The sequence below is a fragment of the Aulonocara sp. 'chitande type north' Nkhata Bay genome, linkage group LG3 (genome assembly GCF_057382095.1).
Source record: "Aulonocara sp. 'chitande type north' Nkhata Bay isolate Kocher_YH1m ecotype deep benthic linkage group LG3, A_spYH_male_GT1.1, whole genome shotgun sequence".
Classification (NCBI taxonomy): domain Eukaryota; kingdom Metazoa; phylum Chordata; class Actinopteri; order Cichliformes; family Cichlidae; genus Aulonocara; species Aulonocara sp. 'chitande type north' Nkhata Bay.
The window spans coordinates 76,488,474-76,516,447 of NC_141346.1; the positions used below are offsets into that span (position 1 = coordinate 76,488,474).

The window sequence follows — 27,974 nt, forward strand, 5'->3', positions numbered from 1 at the left end:
CCTATTAGAGCACTTCGCTCTCACACTGCAGGCCTACTTGTTGTTCCTAGAGTATTTGAAAGTAGAATGGGAGGCAGAGGCTTCAGTTTTCAGGCCCCTCTTCTGTGGAACCAGCTTCCAGTTTGGATTCAGGGGACAGACACTATCTCTACTTTCAAGATTAATCTCATATTTCCATTAAAAGTGTTGAATTTGTTTGATGTTCTTTATGATCTCTGGCACCAGTTCATCTGTAGGCTGAGCTCAATCCATCCATTTAGTGAAATGATGTTTAAAGGTCTCCTTGTTCTGTGAGCGTGCACAGATCCTGAAGCAGAAAGCCTGGGTTAACAGAGAAATGATCATCACTGTGATGATGCTCATCATCTCTGACTGGGATTTGAGGTTTTGTCAAAGCAGCAAAGAAAGCCTGGCTATGTTGGACTGGGTGTGGAAGCAGCTCCCAGTTTGAGTTCAGGAGACAGACACCCTCTCTACTTTGAAGATCAGCTTCAAACTTTCCTTTTTGCTAAAACATATAGTTAGGGCTGGACCAGGTGACCCTGAATCCTCCCTTAGTTATGCTGCAATAGACGTAGGCTGCCGGGGATTCCCATGATGCATTGAGTTTTTCCTTTCCAGTCACCTTTCTCACTCACTATGTGTTAACAGACCTCTCTGCATTGAATCATATGTGTTATTAACCTCTGTCTCTCTTCCACAGCATGTCTTTATCCTGTCTTCCTTCTCTCACTCCAACCAATCACAGCAAATGGCCCCGCCCCTCCCTGAGCCTGGTTCTGCCAGAGGTTTCTTCCTGTTAAAAGGGAGTTTTTCCTTCCCACTGTCGCCAAAGTGCTTGTTCATAGGGGGTCATATGATTGTTGGGTTTTTCTCTGTATCTATGAAGCGCCTTGAGGTGACTTTTGTTGTGATTTGGCGCTATATAAATAACATTGAATTGCATTGTTAGTATCTCAGACAAAATCTCGTCTGTGTTCTGGAGCTTATCTTTGTGTTCTGCAACCCTGGTTTCCACATCATTAAGCCGCGCATTGGCTTTATCCAACTCACCCCTTATTTCCAGCAGTTGCGCTTTCGTGTCTTTTCGAAATTCTTTCACCTCTTTCCCAACGCCTCTCAGTTCTTTCAGTATCAGCGTCAAACTTGCTGGGTCAACCTCATCTTCTGTCCCAGAATCCTCGCGGCTAGGAGTGGGAGAGTGGCCTCGGCTAGCCCCATAGGGGCTAACGTTAGCCCCTTCTGTTAGCTGCACATTGCCATCTTCCACGTTTTCAAACGTTAACTTCTTAGCTATTTTGTTCTTTCTGGACATCATTTAAACCCCTTTTTCCTCTTTATGTTGTCAAGAAAAACATGTTATTTTATTTTCACTGTGATGTCATTCATAAAGCACGGTCATTATTTCATTATTACTTCATTAGTCTGCATCAGTTTATCATCCATATTAGCATGTATCATTTATCATTTAGTAAATCTGCTATAACAGAAGTCTAGATACAATACTCTATTAGTTAGTAAAACCACCAGCTTAGCTGTGGATCCAGACGGCCCTAGCAGAGTCAGATAAGGACACTGACCGTTTGTTGGCCGGAATCTGACACTCTCACAAAATACACACTCATGAACACACTATTGGTTAAATTCCCAGAAAGCAGGAGTGGAAACATCTGGAAAATGTTGTTGTTCTTAGCCATAGAAGGAGATAAAGGGAAGATAGGGGAATTCTTCTGTGGTCTTCTGACGTCATACATGGCTATAAAACGTTCTGTCTTTTGTGCAAACGAGGAAGAGCTTCTTCCCACACCTGTACAATCTTGTGTGTAATAAATCACTTTTCGGACACTTCTGGGACTCTGGTCTGTGCTTATTTTTCCTTCCAAATAAAAAGAACTTCTACATTTTTGGTGCTCGAAACCCGGTTTGGAGGGAAAGAAGGACGCGCAGTGAGCTGAGCCCCAGGAGGGGGAACCCAGACAGGAGAGCCACTGAGTGACAGAACCGCGGCATAAAAAGGTCAGTACCACCTGTTGAATTTTTTATCCAAAGGTACTAAATTGGAAGTAAAACAAAATTGAATTGAATGTTCACTCAGGGGGCCTCCTGCTGAGTTCTGTCCAGAGTGATTTTATTTAATTAGGATAATTAGGAGTAACAGTTTGATAAAATTCTCACAAAAGTTATTGCTGTTTATTTGGGGGTTTTTTCTGTTTTTCTGTGTTGCATTGTGGTAGTTTGGCTTGGTTTGTGTGCTTTATGTGTTTTGTGGAGTTAAGATGCCAAGCAGGGTTAAGGTTAGGTAAATTCGGATATTTTGGGTGGGAGAAACGAGGTTTCGGGCGTCAGGTAATTAAAAACTGAGGGACTGAAGGTCCCCAGGGACGCTTTTAAATATAAACTAAAAGTTCCGGAGCGTGTGGCTCCGAAGAGCGCAGGCGCCTTCGTGTGGCAGCGACGGGTAATCAGTGGACGCACTGTTACTTCTGGCGGCGTTCCAGTAGCCCGGATGGTCTCCGCAGGGAATTCAGGCACCCGAAAAGACTAAGTGGTCAAGCATCACTTTTTACTGTGCTGTTTGGGTGGAGGGTGAGACCCGGCCGTGACCATTCAACGTGGCTGGCTTGTGAGCTTTAAGTAAAGCAAAAGGCGTGGGTTTGACACTAGCGCCAGATGTGGAGCTCCTCTCTCAGCTGCGGGAAGCGGTTTTAAATTAATTTAGTCTCTAGAAATCTGAGCGACTCTCGGGAGGGCGTTCCCGTAGCGTTTAATTGATCAGCAAGGCGTGGCCTGGGCTATAGGGCTTTTAAATTAGTCGAAAATCTAGGTGTACCGGTACAAAAGGGTTCCATTGAAGTGTTAAGGAACCGTTAAATAACTAGTTCTGGCATCTGGTGTCTTGTGTTTGTCATGAGAGATACAGGCCTGTGTATATAAATAAACTGTGAAATTATTTAAACGGCTGTGTAAAGCGCCGATTAAATAAAGCGTGTGTTTGTGAAAATGATTTAATGCAATGAGTGTGTGACGATTGGGTAAAGAGTGTGTGGTTTTATATTTTTTTAAAAAAGAGAAGAGTAGAGAAACTCTCTGTGTTGGAGGAAAAAAGGTTGGGGCTGTGTGTGTGTGACAGGAAGTGTGCATGCCCATAGAAGGAGCTCGTGGTAGCTGCAAGGAGGGGGGCCTGTTGCACTTAGATAGTGTATTAATTTACTTGGGGCAGTTTTAATAAGTTTCAGTCGAGAGCTCTCGTACTAGGTGTCCATCCCCACGAGCGCCGGAACCGGAAGCCTTGAATAAAATGTTTAATTGGTTCATTTAAAAAAAACAAAATGTCAATTGATCTGACCTCAGAGTATTTAGTTTACAGTTTAAACTTTGTAGTCCAGCAGACAGAATCTTCACTCCTGAATCCTGCACATTTTTGATACTCAGGTCCAGCTCTGTCAGAGTAGAGGACTGAGAGCTGAGCATTGAGGACACAGCTTCACAGTTTTCCGCTAGAAGTTCACAGACGTTGAGTCTGAAAATGAAAACATGAACAAAGACTGATGTTAAAGTGTAATCAGGGTGCAATAACTAATCTTATATTTTAAGAATCCTTGTTGTTTTATGCTGAGCAGATGTGGTACGAAACAACAGTAAATTGATCAAGTTTACCTCTACTGTTTAAATTGCTGGATTTATTTTCTCAGTTAAAAACAAAACAAACAAACAAAAGAAAAAAGAATACAAATCGGTCAGACCTCAGAATATTCAGTTTGGCGTGTGGACTCTCCACTGCAGCAGACAGAAGCTTTACTGCTGAAGCCTCCAGGCTGTCGGTACTCAAGTCCAGCTCTCTCAGACTACAGGACTGGGAGCTGACCACTGACAACAAATCTGTACAGCCTTTCTCTGACAGGTTACAGCTGCTCAGCCTGAAAAAAATAACAAGAACAACAAAACAATAATATTTATTATCAAATAAAATCTCTTTATATGTTGAATCTAAGTAATCAAATGTGTACAAATGAGTACACTACAATGCACAATTAAATAAAAAATGTTCAAGAATTTAAGTGTAACAGAAGAAAAATATTTCAAATTAAACACAATTATTCCAATGTATGTAAATGGAAACCAGTGAAGACCAGGTTGATTTAGTGACAGTAGTTCAGTGTCTGCTGGCACAGGCCTGTGAGTACTGCAGTATTACACTTACTGCAGTACTGCTGGTCACTTTATTAATTCTAATATGTGTGATTACTGTAAATGTAGTTATAAATAATGTATCACATCCTGGACTCTCGTTTCATTTTCTGTCTAAAAGCTGCTTTGGCTCATTCCCCTTTAAAGCCCCGCTCTCCCTAACTTTATTTTGATTGGATGATTTCATAAAGCACGCTGAAAGGCAGTAGCCAGTTATCATGAGCTCCATCTCCTCAACCTTCTGGTTTAGAAATTATAAGAAACTGTATACCTCATAAAAACCCGTCTTGATCCATGCTCAATCATCCAGGTTAGTAAATCCCAAAAGTTGATTCTGTTCATCTGGACGTAGCGCTTTCAGTGGGAGAAACATTTCGTCACTCATCCAGGTGACTTCGTCAGTCTCAGCTGACTTCTGGTTTCCAACCCTATAAAAAGTACATTTGCATAATGACTGAAACCAGCCCACTGAAGGAACAATAAGGCTGGGAGGTCAGTTCCTTGACCATTAGGTTTGAGTCATTATGCAGATGTACTCTTTATAAGATTGGGGAAAGCTGCAGTCAGCTGAGCCTGAAGAAGTCATCTTGATGAGTGACAAAATGTTTCTCCCGCTGAGAGCGCTACGTCCAGATGAACAGAATCAAACTTTGGGGGCTCATAAAATCATGATTAGAAATCTTCTCAGATGTATTTTTACATTTTAGATCCACAGCAACAAAGTTCACAGCAGGATGTCTCTGTTCAGTAATTATTATGCCCATTACCTGCAAACTGTGAGGTACGCAGGTAATGTCAGGTAAACACTAGCTGTCTGAAACTGTTCCTGTTAAATGTGTGTATAAAGGAAATAAGCTGAAATACAGAGACTGGATGGATCTGTGCTTTGACACCAAACATTTCTTCCTGTTAAAAGGGAGTTTTTCCTTCCCACTGTCGCGAAAGTGTTTGCTCATAGGGGGTCATATGATTGTTGAGTTTTTCTCTGTATTTATTACTGTACAGTCTACTGTACAATATAAAGCGCATTGAGGTGACTGTTGTGATTTGGCGCTATATAAATAAAATTGAATTGAATTGAATTACATCCCATTTCAGGTACCTGGAACCTGAACCTTCTCTGGAAACCTGGGACGCTGGCGGGTTTCTCTTGCTTACCTATCTGCTCATCCTCTTTCTTTCTGCTCGCATGATGATTTCCTGGTTGAGTTTGTAAAGACTTTTGCTCAGGACCTTCTTGCTGTGCGGCAACAGTGCTAACCACCGTCCGCTGTATGTTTTTCAGTCATTAAATCAAACCATGAAAGATCAGCTTGCTTCTCGTGATGAACCTGTCTGTTTTCGATTCCACACCAGGGTCTGCCCACTGGAAAGTTCAGGGATAAGGGTGGAGGATACTCACACAAACATAAAAACCCAGATTGCAACTCCAACTCTCTGTTCTACTTAACCAGACCTTTCAGGCTCTTGTTCAATTAGAACCTCATGGAGTCTGAGTTAGCGAGACAGTTAAACATCCCTCTATGCCCCCTTAATCCGCCCATTCCCACTAAGTCATTAAATAACCGAGTATCCCCTCACATAACTCAGCGCACAGAGCCTGTCACCCCTGGCAATCACAAGAAAACACTTACCTTTTTTGCTTTTCATGCACCTCACAAACCACTCATACTCGGGTTTCCTTGGCTAGAATTACATAACCCCCACTTAGACTGGTCAGGTCAGAGGGTAATCAGTTAGAGTCTGTTCTGTCATTCAAATTGCCTTGTTTCTGCCCGTCCACCGGAACCTGTGGAACCATCAACCAACACTGAGACTGTTTTAGATCTCTCCTCTGTGCCCACCAAATGTCATGATCTTCAGGAAGTATTTAGCAAAAGTAAAGCGCTTTCACTGCCACCTCACAAACCACAGGACAGCACCATAGAACTACTCTCTGGCTCCACCCGGCCTTCTAGCTGGCTGTATAACCTGCTTAGACCTGAGTGTGCGGCTATGGAAAAGTACATTAAGGAATCCCTCGGTGCAGGCATAATCCAACGATTGTCATCTCAAGTTGGAACTTCTTTTTTGTGGGGAAAAAGGATGGCTCTCTCTGGCCATGCATTTACTTCAGGGGCCTCAGTGATATTACCATCAAGAATAAGTACCTATTACCTCATTAGCTCTGCTTTCAGGCCATTTCACAGTGCCACTGGGTTTACAAAACCCCACATCCGCAACGCTTACCACTTTTTCCAGATCAATCAGGGAGATAAGTGGAAGACCGTTTTAAACATGCCATTGGGGGACTACGAGTATTTGGTCATGCCGCCTGGGTTAACTAATGCTCCCGCAATGTTTCAAGATTAGTTAACGATGTCCTCCGGGAATTCCTTGACAGGTTCGTATTGGTGTATCTGGATGATATCCTCATTTTTCCCAAAACCTGCGAGGAACATCAGTCTCATGTCCATGCTATTTTTCCAACGTTTGCTGGAGAATAAACCTTATGTCAAAGCAAAAAAGTGTGAATTCCATTCCTCATCAATAACTTTTTTCAGTTACATTTTGGCACGGGGGCAGGTGAAGACGGATCTGGCAAATGTGAAAGCTTTAACAGAGTGGCCTACCCCTTGTACCCATTGTAGATTCAAGAAGCATCTCCAATGGGTTTTGGGAATAGCAAATTTTTATAGACTGTTCATTTTCAACTATAGTCAGGTAGCTGCACCACTCAAGTCTCAGCATGCATCTGGTCCCCCAAAGCTGAAACTGCATTCACCAAACTTAAGTATCTGTTCACCACGGCACCTTTTTGGTTCACCCTGATCACAGTTGTCATTGCAAAGGTGGACACATCAGAAATTGGAGAAGGGAGAGGTAAATGATGCCAAGTGAAAGAGAATGCTTTGGGGGGGGGGTCATGCTGCTGTCATGGTCTGTGTGAGCGGCGGTGGTTTCCCACTAGACTCTGGTTTCTGTCTTTGGGTGAAGCCTGGTCAGCCTGTCCACTGTCCACACCTGACAGTAATCTACTAGGCTGAATATAACATCAGCACTCCCAATAACTCTGCTAACCTCCTAATCCTCGGATCATCTACTCACCCTTGCAGTTCAGTCACGTTTTCCTGGATGCTGGTCTTCTTGATTCACTCACAGCCACATTAATGCCTTTCGTCTCTTAGACTTACTGGACCACTTTGCCTGGATTCAAAGCTAACAAGTACTCACCCAGACCTCACCACCTGCCTTCCCCAAGTTGCTTTCCAATTACTGATAAGTAAATGGTAAATGGACTGATTCTTATATAGCATTTTTCTACTCTCCCGGAGTACTCACAGCGCTCTATACAACATGCCACATCCACCCAATCACACCCATTCTCACAAACACTTTATCTGAACTTAGTGCTTTCTAAGTACATTCACGCACATTCATACTCTGATGGATGCATCGGAGAGCAAGTTGGGGTTAGTATCTTGCCCAAGGATACTTGACATGCAGACTGGAGGAGCCAGGGATCGAACCACCAACCTTCTGATCAGTAGGTCAGATCAGACCAGCTTTACCTCTTGAGCTACAGAAACCCCAAATAAGACATTGAAGATAACCTCGTTCACTTACTGTAACCTCCACCAGTGATCTTTCTGATGCTGCTCTACCTCTGTTACAGTGACTCAGATTACCATCAACCAAGACCCATTTCTGGAAACCTACCACAGAGCCCACTTCATGCTCACAGCTTCAAGTGCTTGACTTCCGCCATAGTTCACAGTTCATGTTAAAAAATTCCAAGTGTCAAGTTCCTGTGTGTAAATAAAGCCTTCACGTCTAGTAATATTCAGTTCCTTCACCTTTGTCTGTATTTTGGGTTCACCATGTTGTTCTGGCCACACCGAGGTAACAGATTTATATTTGAAAAACAGAGAGACATGGGGGATTGCAATAAAGATGAGACACAAACCAGACCTTAAAATAAGAACATCTGAAAACGATGTAGGTGCAGTCTGGAAGCTCAAGTATTTGCTTTAAAAAACAGAGCTAGACTCCTGGTTGTTGGAGACAAGTGAACAACTTGAGGATAATAAACCTGTCAGAGGGGCTGAAGGATCAGAGCTCATGTTCTTATAGGCTGGATCTGGATTGTGCTTTGATTCGAGTTGAAGACAAAAATATTTCAGAAATGCTGACATGTCCTACGGGAGAGAAATATTTAAAGTATCATATTTGACTAAGTGCTATTTTTTAATTTTTCTTAAAAGGCAGTGTTCGTTGAACTGAGCACCTCTGATTTATTTCCCATGATTTTAAGAATGAAGCGATGAGTTCATGTTTACTCACAGAGCTTTGTTGGAGGCTTTGACCACTGGCAGCAGCCTCAGAAGAGCCTCCTCTGAAGCAGAGTATTTCTGCAGGTCAAACACATCCAGATCTTCTTCTGATGACAGTAAGATGAAGACCAGAGCTGACCACTGAGCAGGAGACAGTTTATCTGTGGAGAGACTTCCTGATCTCAGGGACTGTTGGATCTCCTCCACTAGAGAACGATCATTCAGTTCATTCAGACAGTGGATCAGATTGATGCTTTTCTCTGCAGACAGATCCTCACTGAGCTTCTCCTTGATGTACTGGACTGTTTTCTTATTGGTCTGTGAGCTACTTCCTGTCTGTGTCAGCAGACCTCGTAGGAGAGCCTGATTGGTCTGCAGTGAAAGACCCAGGAGGAAGCGGAGGAACAAGTCCAGGTGTCCATTTGGACTCTGTAAGGCCTTGTTCACAGCACTCTGGTAGAAGTGTTTCTCTGCAGATTCTCCTGTTTCAGACTTCTGGGAGGTTGTTTGTTGTTGTTCCAGCAGATTGAGTCCAGAGTTGCTGAAGGTCAGATGGACATGAAGAGCAGCCAGAAACTCCTGAACACTCAGATGGATGAAGCAGAACACCTTGTCCTGGTACAGTCCACTTTCCTCTTTAAAGATCTGTGTGAACACTCCTGAGTACACTGAGGCTGCTCTGATATCAATGCCACACTCTGTCAGGTCTGATTCATAGAAGATCAGGTTTCCTTTCTGCAGCTGATCAAAAGCCAGTTTTCCCAGAGACTCAATCATCTTCTTGCTCTCTGGGCTCCAGTGTGGATCTGTTGCACGTCCTCTATTATACTTGACCTTCTTCACTTTGGCCTGAACCACCAGGAAGTGGATGTACATCTCAGTCAGGGTGTTGGGCAGCTGTCCTCCCTCTCTGGTTTTCAGGACACGCTCCAGAACTGTAGTAGTGATCCAGCAGAAGACTGGGATGTGGCACATGATGTGGAGGCTTCGAGATGTCTTGATGTGGGAGATGATCCTGCTGGCCTGCTCCTCATCTCTGAATCGGTTCCTGAAGTACTCCTCCTTCTGTGGGTCAGTGAACCCCCTGACCTCTGTCACCCTGTGAACATACTCAGGGGGGATCTGGTCTGCTGCTGCAGGTCGTGTGGTTATCCAGACGTGAGCATAGGGAAGAAGATTCCCCCTGATCAGGCTTGTGAGAAGTACATCAACTGTGGTGGGCATCGTAACATCAGTCACAGTTTTGTGGAAGTCCAGAGGAAGTCGACACTCATCCAGACCATCAAAGATGAACACAACCTGGAAGTCTTCAAAGCTGCAGATTCCTGCTTCTTTGGTTTCAGTAAAGAAGTGATGAACAAGTCCCACCAAGCTGAACTTTTCCTCTTTCAGCACATTCAGCTCTCTGAAAGTGAATGGAAATATGAACTGGATGTCCTGGTTGGCTTTGTCTTCAGCCCAGTCCAGGCTGTATTTCTGTGTTAAGACTGTTTTCCCAATGCCAGCCACTCCCTTTGTCAGCACTGATCTGATTGGTTCATCTCTTCCAGGTGTGTCTTTAAAGATGTCTTCTTGTCTGATGGTTGTTTCTGGTCCGTCTGGTTTCCTGGATGCTGTTTCAATCTGTCTGACCTCATGTTCATCATTGACCTCTGCAGTCCCTCCCTCTGTGATGTAGAGCTCTGTGTAGATCTGATTCAGAAGGGTTGGTTTTCCTGCTTTAGCGATGCCCTCAAACACACGCTGGAACTTCTTCAGCTTAGACTTAAGTTTAGGCTGACACTTCTGAAGAGCATCTGAATCAAAAAAAGGAAAAAAGAAGGAAAAATACAAATCTGGTCTGAAGGAGCTATCTGACGTACTTTGTCCTTTGTTGAGCCTATCATACGTTTTAGTTTTTAATATACTTATTCTACCAGAAAACCAGAAAAAAGGGGCTACAGGAATTCCTAAATGTAATTCCTGAAAACAGCCACATTAAATGTTTTGAACCTACACATCTGTATTGCTTTGCAGCTTTTCATATGTACCTGATGCCAACATGTGCAGGCTAAACAGGTTTCTGCTTTCTGTGCCTCTTCTCCAAACTTTGTCACCAAAAATAACAACACTGCTATGTTATTTAAATAAGCATCTGAGAGAGATTCAGTAATTCACATTTAATTCTTGTCGTAAATTACAATGGCGAAAGATAATGTAAACCCTTTCTTGCCACACTAAACATGTTCCTTCTCGTTTGGCTCTTGGCGAAGGCAGTCGCACTTTTCTCCTCTTCTCCTTCCCCTTATCTTCCCTGCTTAGCCTCTTGTGTCTTTGTCTTGTCTCATGTGTATTTCACTTCCCTGGAACACTCTCTCCCAGTCTGTGTCTAAAAACCTAAAAGAGAATTATGGATTTGATCAACTGGTCTCTGAATGCTATTGACACCCTTTTCTCAACGAGTTGTCTGGGCTCGGGAGAGCCCGAGTGCCCTGGAGGGACTTTCCCTGCCGGATACACGATGGACGAGTGGCAGACATGGAGGATCGTGTGCCTGGCGGGACTGTCGATCGAGGACGCTGAAGATATGTACCTATTCGGAACCATGATAACAGGGTTCTTGCTGATCGGAGCTGGCTTGGCCCTGGTTTATCGGAGAATTAAGAAAGCGGAACCGGCTGTTCAAACCCCCACAAGGCTGCCCGCTGGGATTGAAAGGATGGGACGAGGTGCGGCTTCTCAGAAAGGGCTCAGTGAATGCAGCATGGTTAAGAGCTTGGAGGCGCTAACGGCTGCAGTGAAGGCTCAGAATAACACCTCTGAGTGTATATTGGATTACATCAAGGAAGAATCCACTCGGAACAACACCTTGGGGCGGAAGCTGGATTACATCGCGGATCAGTTGGCTGCGGTCGTGAAGTCTCAGAATCTGCTCTGTGAGCAAAAGCCTGAAAAGACCACAGAATTGAAGGTAAATAACATAATTGAGAGGCTCGCAGCTATCCAGCGGGAGATTGAGAGACCAGTGTCGGTGTCGGAGTGTTAAAAACAGCTTGAAATTCTCATGAGTTGTTTGTAAAAGAAAAATCACAAATCATATAATGCGGCTACCCCTTCGGCGCCAGCTGTGGGCTCAAGGCCTGAGCTGAACAAAAACTCCCTGATAACGACTGTGTTGAGTCTGTTCCTTCCCATTCCATGCAAGGCCACCTGGGTTGGCTGGTAGACTGTTTACTTAGCCTGATAGGGCGGAGGACACTGTCTCAGCTGAACTATGGACACGCACACACATACATTTACACTGATAAGCACTCACACATCCCCCCTCCCCTTCCAATGCCTTCGATGCTTGTTGCCTCCTGGGAACACGAGGCGGGTCTGGGCCCACGCCGGAGAGTCGGCGCAGTGGCAGGACGGCTGCTGTGTTGCCTGGGATTACTCCTTATCCCCTAACCAACCTTGTTGTTGGTCACGTGCTCTATAATGTTGTACTGTGGACATTTATGTGCTTTCTGTGCAGAGGAGTTTTTTTGTTTCCTGTTCTCATGCTGTCCTCTATAGCCCAGCATGAGCAGAGGTCTCTTTTTTCCCCTTGTACTTTCCCATTGTAGTGTAGATTTCAGTGTTTTTTCTATAATGCAACGTTCTCTGACTTGTATCCCCATGTGATGTCTGTGTTGTGTGTGTATGGTCGGGGGGCGGGTTCATTCCACTGCAGGGCAACCTGACACTGCAGGTGATGAATAAAATTTGAACTTGAACTTGATTATATAAAAATGTGGCATTTAAGTCAAATGACTCATGCTTTTCTTCTTTAAGGCAATCAGTTTGCATGGTTTTTAAAAGTAAAGAACACTTGTGTTTAATTAAATACAGCTCACATTAGATCTAAGTAGTTTCACAGGTTTATGATGTCCATGTAGTTTAGAAAATACATTTGCAGGCATGTAACAAATCCAAACATTCGTCGTAGAATGACGTTCTTGCCCTCTCCTTTTTCTTACAATGAATTCTGAGGTTTCACTTTCACATCTCAACAAACTGCAAGGTGACCATTTTTATTCATGGTATATGATGCATGACCTCACCTTGTTGAGCAGATGGATCAGAGTATAAACGTAGCTGAGAGGAAAGAGAAGGATCTTTGATCTGAAGATGTTTGATTGTTATCTTGCATGCTTTGTCTCCTTTTTTCCTCACTGTGTCGATCAAGCTGCGTGCCTTGTCTGCTCTGGCTAGGTTCTTCTCCAGTATCGATTCTTTCTCCAACTCATTTAAGACAGTGTCACATACGAGGGCCTCAAGCAGCTGTGTGAGGATTTCTGTTGTTACCCTCCAGACAAAGGCTGACCGCACCCTGGCAAGCTCCTTCTCTACAGAAACAAGAAAGAGACATAAACATGCTTCTCAGTCGAAATCATGTGAAAAATATTCTAACTTTGTTGAATTAACACTTCATCATCTCATCAACAAATACTGAATTTTAGGATGTGTGGGGTTAAAATTATGCCAGCTTAAAATGAAACTGAAGAAAATATTGAAACTGAAAAATAATATTGTAACCGATACACAGATGATCTGTATTGCTATACAGATGGGCAGGTATACAGGTATACTATGAACAAATATACATATATAAAGATGAAGCACTGTGAGGTAAACAGATCTACAGAGTGCTATGAAAATATCTACAGTAGTGGAAGCGTAGCTCTCTGAACAGACTATAACAGTGTAGGCACTATAACAGAGACTACACCATGTCAGTGTCCTAAAACTACAGCAGTAACCAACGTGGTGAATGTTGATAATGAAAGGATCATGGTCACTGGGAGGAGGAGTGTAGAAGGGTTAGGTGAGTGTGGATGGAAAGGCTCAGCGGGGACTGAGTTCAGTAGGGTGACAGCTGTGGGGAAGAAGCTGTTCCTAAACCTGCTGGTTTTAGTCTGAAGGCTCCTGTAGCGCCTCCTGGAGGGGAGGAGGAGCTGGAAGAGTTTATTGGCAGTATGAGAGGAGTCCGAGAATGATGCATACTTGGCAAGGCTGGACTGGGACAAAAAATCGGCCCGGGCATTTTGACTAGAGACCGGCCCACCAGGATAAAGATTGAAAATGTGACGTCATTCAGGGATAAAACCGCAAAGGATTCTGGGAACTTGTGGCAAGAGGTACTAGCGCACGCAGGCTTTCAATTGAACTCAGTTACACAGCGATAAAAAGAAACCCAAAAAATGGCAAGAAGCTGTTGTATTATTAACTTCAATAGCCGGTCGCATGACAGCCACGGGAAGCCGATGGGTAAAGAGATCGTTTTTTTTTTTATCGGATTACGTCGTTGAAGAGAAATTTTTTAAGCCATGTTTCCGAAGTAAGAGCCGACGGATGGTCTGGATATACCAAATATAACGTCTCAGAACACTCCAGCTCACATGTTAGTCTGCTCCAAGCATTCCCACAAAGGTCAGAGTTTTTTAGTAGTTAATGCGTCATTTTTCTTAACATAATTGGTGATATAGGTTACAAGCAAGTCTGGCGCTGAACAGAAATTGTCGCGCTATGCTCCTTTATTTATTGTGCATAAATAGTAAATTGTCCTGACACAATATTGTGTTTCGCTTCTGTTATTACCATGGTACATTGACAAAAACATATACTTTTATTCACAGGATAAAACAGTTGTTTTGTATCACTTATTGTCCATTGCGATTACAACATACAATATTATTGTCACTGCTACATTTCTGTAATGCTACTGTAACCGGTTTCTGCTTCATCCCGCTGCAACAGTTCGGCCCAAACAGACTCCTCGACTCTGCGTTGTGTAGTGTTTTTAAAAAGACAAGGAGTCTCTGATCGATCGTTGCCACTTTATTTCCTGAATGGAAACAACGGTGTATTATCAGTGCACAGGCTCGCCATACACCACTCCGCACAGCACACTCTCGTATGGCTACGGCAGACTGGCAGCGATTACTGCAGCAATATTACAATTTCTAATATACAATAAAATAACAGCAACAACAAATTATGTACCTGAATGGAAACAACGGTGTATTATCAGTGCACAGGCTCGCCACACACCACTCCGCACAGCACACTACGGCAGAACATCTCATTAGCATTCCGCTTTAGCATACAGTTTCACACATTACAGTTTTTTACAGACGCTAGGACACATTTCTCAATACTTAGGTCACTTTTGCAAAACTCTTCACACAATTCTCCTAACTGACCCTCAGCTTGGCAAAGCAGTTCATTCCACATTCAAAATGCACTACAACTACCAAAACACTTCATTCAGGTCTCAAATAAAAACATTCCTCCAGAACACTAGCAAAGGTTGACAGCCGACAAACACACTTTGTCACCCACAAAACAATGACCTAAAAAACACTAACAACATGTAGCATTACACAGTGTTTTCCTGTGTAAAACAAGGACACATCTCTGTTTATAATTTCAATATATGTTACTGGAATGAATCAGACATCATGTATTTATGTTTATGTATTTTTATTTTTTTGCACTAAGTAATCCCAAAATACAAGAATTCGTATACACACCATCCACTGATACACATACAATAGTAATGCTAATCTACTCGGTCTTCTCCATTTGGCCACAGGTTCTCATCCACATCACATCTTATGTCATCTTGGGCAACACACCTAGGAAAGAATCTTCTGGCATGCCAGAATTGAAGGAGTTGAAAAATTGAAGGAGTAACAACTGTGTAGATGTTCATCCACAATGAGAATCAGCTGTGGCTGGTTAAACTGCATTGTTAGATTTAAAATATGTTTCAATAAAATATTGCCGTTGGATTTTGCTGTCTTTTCAAGTTTTGCATTGTGTTATTGTTTTGACCATGAGTTTAACAGTTTTGAAAACAGTATGTAAGCACATGCAAAATGTCCTGTCCGTACAAAGGTTTTTGGCAGTTGTTGTGTCTGAGTGAGAAGATGATTCATGTAATTTGAGAGATGTAGTCATTGAATGCATTTTGTGCCAAAACAATGATAACTGGTCCTCAGTTTAGCCCACATAGACTTCTGTTGTGCTCACTGTGTGAGGAGTTTTGCAAACGTGACCTAAGTATTGAGAAATGTGTCCTAGCGTCTGTAAAAAAACTGTAATAAACAAATGAAAAGTACATAAAACTGGTGTTGGACATGTGTCCACTAAGCACTTATTACACTCGGTGCTCGTCAGCTAATCAGACATGTTTTATGTGTCTGTACTACTTAGCTATATTGTGTGCGGAACAATACAACTCACCTCTCGTATGGCTACGGCAGACTGGCAGCGATTACTGCAGCCAGCCTCACCTAACCAGCCACACTGAGAGCGGGGGGGCGCTGTTTCCCCATTACACTGATATTTGTGGCAAGTGGAATAATACCACAAACACTGTTACACTACCAGAAATTATTTCCACTACTAATTAATTACCGTTGAGCTCAAAGGTCCTATTAATAAACTGTTAATGAATGTGTATTTATGAAGACGATTTGTGAGACTGGTAAACTTATGATACGTACAATAGTCTTTCGTCCTACACGGTGCATTTCAAGGTCCTGCACCCATCCGTCGGTAAACTGTACCTGGGCTTGTTGCAGTGACCTGAAGTTACTAAACTTCATGAGTGTGTGCACTCACTCCAAGAACCGTGTAATTATAAATCTGAGCGTGGTGAAAGTGGGCAGCACACTGACGTCTTTTGTCCACTCTGTGTGCTCGTAAGGGTCTGACCCTTTCACTCCTTTGATTTTTTCCTCGTATCTTTTCTTTGTCTTTTCGTCGAGTCTGTCTTTGTACGGACCGGCATTGTTCTCCTTTTGTTTTGTACATTCCTTTTTTGTGCGGCAAAGAAAAAAAAAAGAAGGTATTGGAACCGGAGAATGAACGTTTTGCGGTGCTGCAAATGCTTGCATTTGATGCGGTACTTGGATTGTTTTGCCACGAGTTCCCGGCATGCAATGCGCGAAAATCACGTGATTGCTAAACAAGGGGGAGGGTGCATCCAGCCTCCTCGGCTGTAATTGGTCCAGCCCAGAGTCGATCATGACCAATTGGCCAATCCAACACCTTTCATTATATATACCCTTCCTAAAAATAAAAAATAAAAAAAAAAAATAAAAAAATATCCATCGGCCCATAAAAACAAAAAATCGCCAGCGGCCCACCGGGCAAATGCCCGGTATGCCCGATGGCCAGTCCAGCTATGATACTCGGCGTAGACATCTCTTCTTGCGGACATCCTCAATGCCAGGAAGTGGAATCCCTGTGATGTGTTGGGCGCTGCAGTGCCTTGCGGTCAGCAGCAGAGCAGTTCCCACACCAGACTGTGACACAGTTGATCAGGATGCTCTCTATCACACAGCGGTGGAAGTTGATTCTTCTTCAGTATCCTAAAGAAAAAGAGGCTCTGATGGGCCTTCTTGACCAGGCTGGAGGTGTTAGTTGACCAGGACAGATTCTCAGAGATGTGGATCCCCAAGAACTTGAAGCTGGAGACCCGTCCAAGGATGGAGTTGGATGCATACTAAGGTCTGCAGTCATAGAGGAACGGGCTCAGCACACAGCCCTGTGGAGTGCCAGTGTGAGTGTGACAGTGGTAGAGCTGTTATGGCCTGACCTAACATGCTGAGGTCTGTTGGTCAGAAAGTCCATGAGCCATGATCCAGGTACAGATGGAGTTGTTGAGTCCAAGATCCACACGTTTGGTGATCAGCTTGGAGGGAAGAACTGTACTGAATGCTGAGCTGAAGTCAACTAACAGTATTTTTGCATGAGTACTCTTGTTGTCCAGGTGTGAGAGTACACAGTGAAGAGCTGTGGATACAGCATCCTCTGTACTCCATTGATTTGATAGACAAATTGGTGAGGATCCAGTGTGGGGGGCAAGCATGCCCTGTAATGCATCAGGGCCAGCAGCTTTTTGAGCTTTGCTTTGTGTAATGTTATAAATACTTGGATAATCCTCAGAGTCTCTGGACTTTTACTTAGAGATATTATATTCAGTCCTGTGGATAGTTATATATTTAAAAATATATGATCCTCTCTGGTTACTCTGGTATAAATGACTCTGAATCACTTTATGGTAAATAACACACTATTGGCAAAAATAAAAAACTGTGAAAGAATTCCAGATGACAAGTCTGTAGTTCGACATACAAGTGACGACCTTTGACCTTCATCAGTTTTTATTTAATTGTGTCAGAGAAACTCAAACGTGCTCTTCATGCAGCTGAGTACATTCAGTGTTTAAAACGGAAGCTGTGCAGGTCTGAGATCAGCAGCTTTGTGAAACACCAAGCTGAGGTCCTGTTAATGCTGATATATAGTGACACAGTTACATTTCAATTTAATTCAATTTTATTCATATAGCGCCAAATCACAACAACAGTCACCTGAAGGTGCTTTATATTGTACAGTAGATCGTACAATAACAGATACAGAGAAAAACCCAACATTCATATGATACAGGGGTGATTAATCCTTTTGACTTTGTTTTTATCAATAAAACAGCTGCAGCTTTCACTACAGCACATGTGGTGCTTTAACCTTTGTACTGTTTGCATCAGTTCATTCTGCAGTTAACATGTGAACATGTTGGATGATCTGTCTGCTGTCACTGGGTGGTGCTGAGGTCTGAATCAGCTCCTGTAATCACAAAGAGAACTGAACCATCACAAACTGAAATATAAAGTTTATCTCAAATCTGAAATAGAGCTGATCCTTCTGTCCTCACACACCCAGGATCTGAAGTTCTTCTCTTACATTTCTTTAGTTCTTCAGCTCTGCTCACATACGAGCTGTTTATTTCTTAAAGCCGTATATACCAACAGATTTTCCAATATAATGTTAACCTTTGAGTTGTTGGTGCTTTGTGAATGTGAATCTGCATACATGAGCAGACGGAGCAGGTTTCAGTCCTGGTTCAGTCTGCTGCTGCACCGTGGTCACCAACATACAGAGGTATCATAACAAATATTAATGCTTTTTTCCCTCTCAAAGGATGTAAGCTGTACTGCACATGTAACTTTGTGAACTTACCTCAATAAGAATGATTCAGACTGTTTTATTTAACCTGAATATTTGAAACAAACTTAGTAAAAACAATACACAGAGTCAGTGCTAAAAATGTAATCCGAGGAAAAATGAAACACACATTTTAACTTAAGCTGCCAAGCAGAAGTATTTGGTTTGAGTACATAAATATTAGGCTTTGCTATTTAATCTGTAATTAATGATTAATGAGGGGTTACTGAAGTGCAAGCCTTTTTTAAAATATGTGTTAATATCCTTACAGATGTGGCAAAAGAGTGAAAACATGCTGCTGTTTGCACATATTGAATAATCAGCTCTGCACAGGAGCTGCAGCAGAGTGCAGCCTGTTGCCTTACAGTGTAATACTCATAATAAAAGTACAGTAACTGTGGTTAGTTACTGACTGAGCAGCCCGGTGCGTTTCTGCTCATTTCGTTCACCTGCACGGGTTAGCTAAAAAACAAGTTTTGCCGATAGCTGAGTGCCCATCTTAGCTAGCTAGCTAAGGATGTTAGCTACAGATTAGCTTACAAACACCTTTCACTTACCAAAAATATTGTGGCGGCTCTCAGGTCCTTCTGTCAGGCAGACACTGAAGAACACCTGAGTCTGTCAGTTTGAAACAGTCGGTAAACGCTGGACCTCCTCTCAGCGTCCCCGCTCTATGTGCCGTTCAGAGATACGCAAGTTTCTTCATGACTGCGGCTGCTGCAGATATTAGGTCGTCCATGATTTCTACAGTCACTGGTCAGCAATATAATGTGCGCAAACATATGTGGCTCATATATGTGGCTCTGAAGCCCCGCCCCTCAAGCGCACCCTCAGATGCCGAAGCAGTGCCAACTAATTGAAGCTGAAAAAATAACTGTACGTGGAAAAAAACGATGTAAGTGTGAAAACCACATGAACAGTGAGTTTTTCTTTAAATTTCTATATTTATGTTTTTTCACTATCATTTCACTTTCAATACATTTGTTTCAGTTTCAATATTTCTTCAGTTTCATTTTAAGGTGGCATCGTTTTAACCTCATATGTGGGTTCAAAGTACAAAAAAGTCCAGTTGTTTCTCTGCCAAACTCCTTAGACTGGAAGTTCTCATGTTATATTAATGTCCCACAGAAAGATTAAGGCAAAGATTAGGACAGGTTACAACTCGTGAATTTCATGTACTTGTCACAGTTACAAAAAAGAATCTGCCTGAAGTCTATACATCCATACGTCTCATCATACAAAGCACTGATCTCCTACCTGCTGATGGAGCTGCTTTGGCTGGCTGTTCTTTAGGTTCTTCCATCATCTTTCTATAAAAACACGAGAAGATGATTTTACCAAAAGAAACAGTGAACACAGTCTGGGTGTCACATCATATGAATTTGTGTCATGGTTTAGTGTACGGGCCACACACACTGAAACTGATCTGTGTGAAAGAACACATCGATGACATGTGAATGTAGTGATAACCTCATCATAATAGAGGTTTTTACTTTTTCACATATTTGTTCAGTATAATGATTAAATAATCTGACAATACAAACCTAAAATACTTTGTTCCCTGTCTGCGACTTTGTGCGTCTCTGCTGTTAGTGCTTAAAGGAAGTTTTAAACTTAAAATCCTTCCCCACATATGTGACTGTGGTCTCTGGGGCCATTATCCTGAAACACTGGGGCTCAGCCCTGAAAGCTTTGCTATCTTCACCTGATAACAGCAGCTGTTTAAAGTTACTGAGTTTGACAGGGAAGTGAATGTAAATGTGAGACACTGTGTGCTCACAGCTAAAGGCTGCAGTCAGCTGTGTCAGAGCGTCCAATGATCCTTTAATAAACACTCAGAGCTCCATGTTGATGAAGCTGTCATGTGTGAGCTTGTGAGGCTCCTTTAAACTGGCTCTGCTCTGTCAGATGCTCACCTCTTCTTCACTGTCTCTGCTGCACTCTCCATCTCCTCTCTCTCTCTCTCTGCTGTCCTGTTTAAAAAAACAAACAAATCAGCGTTAGCCAATCAAACTCTGTGCAGATGCTGCAGCTACAGCTGATATGTCATTCAGCTGTTCATCAATCAGCTTCTGCTGCTGTTTATTCTGCTCTTACTCTGAACACGTGCAGATCTAGGAAGATTTTCTTGGGGTGTCAAAATCAAAGCGTTTGTTTTTTCAAACACACGTGCAGGTGTTTATATCACATATGGTTTAAATGATTCAAATGCAGTAAGTATACATGTTTCATATATCGTCTATAACTGAATTATGTTCTGTAGCCTACATAATGAAACACTTTAGTTGCATAAAACGTGAATTTTGATTTTATGTACTGTATATGTCACAGCATCGCAGTGTGGATGTGGAGAAGAGAGGACCCAAACGCAGGACTCACAGGTGGTGAAGGCTGGTGTTTATGACAGAATGACAGAGCCTGAGATGGATGACTGACTGGAAGACCAGCTGAACAGAAACGACACATGTGGGACTGACAAAGACACTGAACTGGAGCAGGGCCGTGCAGAGAGGTTTAAAGGGGCGGGTGCTCAAAGTTAAAAAGGGGCACATTGAACCAGGCTGAATAACAACAACACACATTCATCAAGAATCTAATATGGGAAGGGCAGGGCTGTGTTGGTCTGAGACTGTAGACATTAAAAAGTCCACAGGAGAGATGGTAGCTGATTAAACAAGTGTCATGAGATAATAACAAAATGCAAAGATATGGTTCCAAGTGCTGTCACCAAAGGCAACAAAAAACTGTGAGAAATAATTTAGGCTCTGCCTGTGAATCACTCTTTGCTTCTCTTCTTCCTTCCATCCCATCATTTCATATATCACTCTGCACTTGCTGTCTATGTGAGAACAAGGCACAACTTGCTATTGCAATAAACTATAATCTAATTATCCACACCTAACAACTCTTGCACTTAATCTATAATAAAATGATGACAGAAAAATGTTATAGCCCTGCCTTTAGTAGCCTCACACAGCTCCTGCTGTTTCCTCCTCATGTCCTTACCAGCCATGTCTGCACAATGTTATATCATGAGTAATACTTTTTTAAATCCATCTAAATAAAACACACACATGCACACACAGTGACATTTTAGACCTTCTTCAGAATACTGTATATACTATGGGCATCACGGTGCTGATCCAGAATCCTTACATTATTATTTATTACTAGAGCTACAATAATAAAGCAATGAGGAGGGGGAAGTAATAAATATGAAATAATGTATTTATGATGATTCCATGTGTTTCACTATCCACTCTGTGCAGGGCAAAGCTTATTACATGTTTAAACTGTAGAGATACAATCATTTTACTGCTGTAAAATCCAACTTTTGTCTTATTTAAAATATAAATCTAATATAATCTGCTTCTTAATGTATGTTCTTTAAAATACAGCGTGTGTTTTTAATATATTATAATTATAATAATTATTATGTGGACATGCATATTAGATCGTTTTTAGTGAAATATAATCCCTCCAGAAAGGCAGGAAAAGCCCGGAAACTTACTTTAAAACTAAATATGTTCCCTAAAACAGTGACAGAGCTACAGACCCATGACAGCCTTACACAGGTAGCCAGCAGCTGTGACCAGCACTACTTGTGCAGTTAATAAAAGGACAGGTAATGTTTGTCGCGCTGTTGCACACACAGCACGCTCGTTTGTTTCAGTTCGTCAGTTGCAACAAGACAGCTTACCAACGTGTACGTAATAAGCTAATACTCCTGGGTGCTACACACTACAGTGTGCGCTGTACACCTACTTACTGGTTTTGTCGCATCAGTCTGTGTCTCTGAGTTAACTTGTGTTTCTCCTACAGCTCCGGACCGCTAAAAATGCGCGTGCTCTTTGTGAGCTCGTTCCCGGCTCGTAACCAGCGCGTTCTGCCGTCAAGGGCGATCATTGGTTAAATGTGATCATGTGACTGATGCAAGCCAGATCCTTTTATTTAGCAAAACTGTGATTAATAGTTAAATATTATTGTTGAGGGGCACAGACAGGACTCCGCACGCACACACACATTAAAAAATAATAATAATAATAATTTTTAAAAAAAAAGTTGCCTCAACAAAAGGGCACCTTGGGCACCCATCAGGAAAGGGGCGGGTGCTCAAGCCCCTCTAGCCCCCCCCTCTGCACGTCCCTGAACTGGAGGACACTCAGGACTTACACAGGCTAATGATAATGATCAGGGTTCATACGCCTTTTTCAGGGTCAAATTCAAGCACTTCTTAAGCACTTTCAAGGTCCCTTTTCAAACTTTTCCAGCACATCCCTCCCTCACCGCCAAAAAAAAATGCATGTTTCAATTCACATCACCTCAGTAAGACCATGTGAAAGTTAAGACAAATCATCCTAGGTGAACTTAAACACCTTTGTTCCCTTTTTGTTAAGAAATAGAAAAACACTCCACACAAAAATACTGCAAAAGGAAACTGTCGCCTTATATAAAGAGTGTATAAACTCAAAATGCACATGTCACTTAAAAATTAAGATGTGAACAAATCAACTTGTTAGATATTCTTCTCCTGTTGAAAAAACCCCAAAAAAGAAATAAATAAGTCTTCTCATCAGATATTGATGCTTCTTTCCTGTGTGACAGAAAATAGGAGACAGATGTTTGTTTGTTTTTTAAGTTAATTCCCAATAAAGCTGTTTTACTGCTAACTACATTGCTGTCTGTATTATTGCTGAAGTCCTAAACGATCACCTTTAAAGTAGAGCTGGGCGATATGAGATTTTTTCATATCACGATATGTTTTTTTCATTTCAGGCGATAACGATATCTATCACGATATCAGCCAAATAACTATATTTGTAAGATTTAAATGTGCCGTTGCTCACAAGTAAAATGTGAAATAATCAGCAGCTTGTTTTTATTTAAATATTTATTTCCCATAATAAGTTCAACAGGGTAGATGTACTTAAGGAACATGAGACTTTTTCAGATAAATAAAGGCAAATATTGCAAACTACACAAAAGGCAGCCGCTAAAGCGTTTAAGTTTCAAAATAGAACAAACGAAACAGACTAAATTGTCAATTCCACTTAGAAACAAAATATTAATTCTAAAAATAAATCTTAGTTTGTTTTACAGAAGAACAGACAAAACTGACTAACTTTTGTCAATATCAAATAAACTGAGAACTAAAAGGAAATTCTCAATCTCTCCTTGTTGTATAGCTGAGCTTTTCAAACAGTTTTAACAGTTACTTTAGTCTGACAAAAGCCGAATGACGAATTAGCGCTTCCAGTCAGAGACTGAGGCTACGTCCACACGTACACGGGTATCTTTGAAAACGGAGATTTTCCGTTTTCGTTTTTAAAAATAATCCCGTCCACACATAAAGGCAGAAATGAAGGAAAACGCTGCTATGAACATGCCAAAGCAGCAGGTGGCGCTAGATTCCTAACCGTGCAGAAATGTTGGCCAATCAGAAGTCTAGAAGCCTCGGTGGGAAAAAGTAAACAAAGCTGGGGCATAGAAGCAGAACCGAGTCGTATGTGTGGAGGGACAGTAACTGTGTGTATATGTAAGCATTTAAACACTGCAGAGAGTAGAATTAACAGTAACAGTATTGTAGAAATTCATTTCACCGAAACAATAACGTGGCGCAGTGTGACGCACGCACCAGTTTATTGTATTTCCAGACTTGCTTTCGGCACAGTTTACAGTGCACGCTACTCTGTTTTTGTCAGACTTGAAATAGCCGAAATACCTTCACACTATGGAACTTCTATGGCTCTTCCGTTCGACAATCTCTCCGGCGTTGGAACCGTCATCTGTTTTCTCTTCGGTCACGCTCGGTTGATTTTTCTAGTCGCCACACTCATTTCCTCCATTACGCGCTGGCTGCTTCCCAAACAAACACACGTGCGGCTACTTAGTTTGGATTGGCTGACCTTTTTTTTTTTTTTTTAAGAGGACAAGAGCGGCGAGGTCTATCGCAATAGTTTAATTTTTCTATCGAGAAAAAGTTATATCGCGATACATATCGTTATCGTTCTATCGCCCAGCTCTACCTAGAAACCAGGTCAATGTGTCTGTAGGTTCAGTCATCCAGGTCATGTGATCTAAGGAGCTTGGAGAGAAAAGAGACGTCTTTAAGTTTCTGGAAGACGTTTCATCCGAGAAGCTTCTTCAGCTCTAAAACCAAACGGTGGAGAGTCCCAGATATTTAAACCTGAGAGGAAAAGAGACGCTCACCATTGATCATGTGATGAGTCACATGATCAATGGTGGGCCAACAATATAACAACAATATAAACACTTATTTCAAGGAGGAAACTGAGAGCCTTTGCACCAGGAGCACAAACATCAGCTCCAGCAATGATCCACTGATGTGTTTTTATTCCATGTATGAATGTTGTTATTGACAGAGATGACGTTTGTGTGTCAGTGATGCAGTGACTGTTGTTGTTACCTGTACAGGCTGGTTAGACTCTATGAAACAGATCATACAGATCTCTGCATGTTAGAAGAGACTATTAAAGGTCATGAATGAGACAAAGGCAGGGAGGCGTCCTTTACAGCTAAACAGCAGAGTGAGAGAACAGCCAGCACCTCTACATTTATCACATTATACAGCACATGTATGATACTGACAGGGATGAGAAGAATTTAGTGATTCTGATCCCATCATTGATATTACTTATTGATTCTCAGTAGCTCTGCTCTGACAGTCACCACCATCACTGAGCAGCATATCAAAGACATTTGTGCACATTAACTGCATGTTGTGGCTCAAATGTTTGTGCATGTTGGAGGCATTTCCTCTTTGTTGTGATCAGTGTTGGTCATTACTCAAAACAGTCATTATTACACATATTACACAGAACACTTTAATTAAAAGTAATGGAGTACGTTACTTCATTACTCCTCATAACATTACTTTGATGTTACTGTGTAAAATGAACAAATGAGCATGTAACAACATAAAGCTGAGGTACAGCCCCACACACCAACACAGATCCTGATGAGGTCACGTGATGTTTCTCTGAGTGTTTATGAACACAAATCAAAGATGAAACAGCACAAAGACACTTCAAAGTGATTCTACTGTAGAAACATGAACAGGTAGAAACCTGCAGCCTGACTGCTCATCACTTTGTTACCTGTTCAAGTTCAGCAGCAGCAGCTCACTTTATCACGGTGCTGGTCTGGGGTCAGTGTTTACTCAGCTTTAACCTCACTCTGGGTTCTAGGTTAGCTTAGCGTTAGCTTAGCGTTAGCATGCTGTGTGCTAGCTTAGCGTCAGAGCTCTGCAGGTGTCTCGTGTGTAAATATTAATCACAGTGACAGTAAAGGAGGTAAAGGGCTGTGACGTCATCACGTACGCTGCGTCCTCTGTGGGCTCTGAGTGAACTCAAAGTACAAACTACAAGTACACAAACACGAACGTAGCTCAGAGTGGCGGACACACTCGGCCTCGTTGGTCCAGCTGTGAGTCCGTTACCGTGAACTATGGAGCGGCAGATTTGTGCTGAACTAAGCTGCACACAGCTGATGTTAGCCAGGAAACATTACACACTGACTTTAATGGAGAGACCGGAAATACAAACACACACAGTTTGTTGTGTGAAGAAATCAAACGCGAGCTGAACAAACAGTAAAGTTCCTAAAGACAAACTGTTAAAGGAGGAAACAAAGCAAACTTACAGTTTCTTCACACACCAACAACAAGCTCCACTCCACGAAGTTCAGGAAGTGAAATTAAACTTTGAGCAGGAAGGAAACACCCAAAGAGACGTTTGAGGACAATCAGGAGCATTGGAACACTGTGCTGCGTTCAGTTGCACCTCGGAAACTCCAAACCTCTGGCAGGCTGTGATTTATTTCTGCTGGTTTTCCTGTTTGAAGCACAAACATCCGTCATCAATTTGTTGTTGTTCTTCCTGCAGCATTTAAATATTTCAGCACTGAACTGATGTTTCTTCAAAGCTCATTTCAACCTGTTGAAGTCATGAATGAAAGTGCAGACTGAGAGTGGATCACATGATGTTTGAGGTGTGTCATGTGACATGTTCAGTATTGTCACACATGTCTAGATTGTCCCTGATATCATAACTGCTCAAACACTGATGATTATATTTGAAGAATTATTCCTGATGGCAGCAAAGTTTGAATGGAGCTCTCTGTCTGTGCTGATTTGTCGCCCTCTGGAGGTCAAAGCACAAACTGCATGATGTCACTGTAACCACCACAGTGACAGGAAGTGTTTTTATGACTGAAACACTGAAATGATGCTAACGGCTGTCGTTAGGCTCACTGACAGCAGTGCTGATGTGTTCATGTCCAACACTGGCTCAGGTCAGACTCCTTCATCCTTCTCCAGCGTGAGGCCGCCCTCAGACCCACAGGAGCTCTGACCTTTGACCTCCTGACCCTAACCATTTTAGTCTTGTTGCATCTTTAAATGCAAATCCTGTGAAATGGTCAGGGGCGGCTCTAGAGAAATTTTCTTAGGGTGGCAAAATCAAAGCCTTTTCCCCCCAAACACATATGCAGGTGGTTACATGTGGTTAAAATGATTCAAATGCAGTAAGTATGCACGTTTTTCATATAAATATAGTCTATAACTTAATTATTGTCTGTACCCACATGATTACACACTTTAGTTACATGAAACATGTGAGTTTTGATGTTATGTACTGTACAGCCTGTATATTAAATAAATATGTAGCCCAATAAGTATAAACTCCAGAAAGCTACACAACATGGGGCGCTTCATTTACAAACACAAGTCTAACTTAAGTTTCACTGTTTTTGTTAGAAAACTGTCACATTGTTGCAGCTTAAATTACACAAAATGTCAGAAATCTGCACTGTCATGAACAAACATGTAAACCTCATTTTTCATGATTTGTTGGATTCACCCTCTGAGGTCTGAAACACAACCGGACATTTGTGACTCCTTTGAGTTACTATTAATATAACTATTACTGATCTGAAATCACACAAAGAACCTAAAATCCTAGCAGTATTTTTTACTGTAAAAAAACCACAGACGTGTTGGGTAAATGTTTTTAACTTGAAATGCAAATATAAATTGTACATTTTGTAAACAGATACAACTATTTATCTAAAAATGCAGCCAATACACCTGCTGTTTTTTCATTTTCTACAACCATTTAAAATAGCACTCACCTTCCTTCCATTTCCACAGTGTAACATCCACCCACCTGTGTAAAATCAGAAATTCCCATGGTGTTGTTCAAAATGTGCTCTGGCACAATCATAAGCATCGCTTGCTGCTGAAAACAAGAAGAAAGCCAGTCCTGCTATGGGCTGAACCATTTGTTAATGTGGAGGGGGGGACACTATGGAATATATCCAGTTCTAGCATTTATATTCACTGCTGACTGTAACTACGCTCAAACTGTTAAACTTATTTTAATAAACAACACTGTCATATGCAAAACTGGGGTGGCACTTGGGGTGGCAAGGGAT

The 27,974-nt window shown here is 42.0% G+C and overlaps 2 protein-coding genes across 4 annotated transcripts in view; one reads left to right on the forward strand and one right to left on the reverse strand.

Annotated features, from left to right (window-relative positions):
• The window catches only part of LOC147337059 (NLR family CARD domain-containing protein 3-like), a 48,277-nt gene extending 22,021 nt beyond the window's left edge, over nucleotides 1-26,256 (reverse strand). The window contains exons 1-7 of the mRNA XM_086285721.1: nucleotides 26,184-26,256; nucleotides 20,438-20,494; nucleotides 19,779-19,831; nucleotides 12,569-12,853; nucleotides 8,512-10,297; nucleotides 3,744-3,917; nucleotides 3,347-3,520 (exon numbers count right to left, since the gene is read on the reverse strand). Coding sequence (XP_086141847.1) covers nucleotides 3,347-3,520; nucleotides 3,744-3,917; nucleotides 8,512-10,297; nucleotides 12,569-12,853; nucleotides 19,779-19,831; nucleotides 20,438-20,469 — 2,504 coding nt within the window. The 5' untranslated portion in view covers nucleotides 20,470-20,494; nucleotides 26,184-26,256. The remainder of the gene's footprint in view (nucleotides 1-3,346; nucleotides 3,521-3,743; nucleotides 3,918-8,511; nucleotides 10,298-12,568; nucleotides 12,854-19,778; nucleotides 19,832-20,437; nucleotides 20,495-26,183) is intronic.
• On the forward strand, nucleotides 1,754-24,144 carry LOC147337060 (uncharacterized). 3 transcript variants are annotated; one of them, XR_015128345.1, is made up of 2 exons: nucleotides 1,754-2,016; nucleotides 20,853-24,144. XR_015128345.1 is itself a non-coding variant. In XM_086285720.1 (2 exons), the coding sequence occupies exons 1-2, from the start codon at nucleotides 10,891-10,893 to the stop codon at nucleotides 20,907-20,909; spliced, it is 618 nt and encodes a 205-aa protein (XP_086141846.1). In that variant the 5' UTR covers nucleotides 10,004-10,890; the 3' UTR covers nucleotides 20,910-24,144. The 3 variants fall into 3 exon arrangements, 2 of the variants coding, with proteins under 2 accessions (XP_086141846.1, XP_086141845.1); XM_086285720.1 differs by lacking the exon at nucleotides 1,754-2,016 and adding an exon at nucleotides 10,004-11,451; XM_086285719.1 differs by lacking the exons at nucleotides 1,754-2,016; nucleotides 20,853-24,144 and adding an exon at nucleotides 10,004-12,526.
• Nucleotides 26,257-27,974: the final 1,718 nt, after the last annotated feature.

What these genes read in the sequence shown, in the direction of transcription:
- LOC147337060 (XM_086285719.1), top strand. Translation starts at nt 10,891, where the DNA reads ATGGATTTGATCAACTGGTCTCTGAATGCTATTGACACCCTTTTCTCA.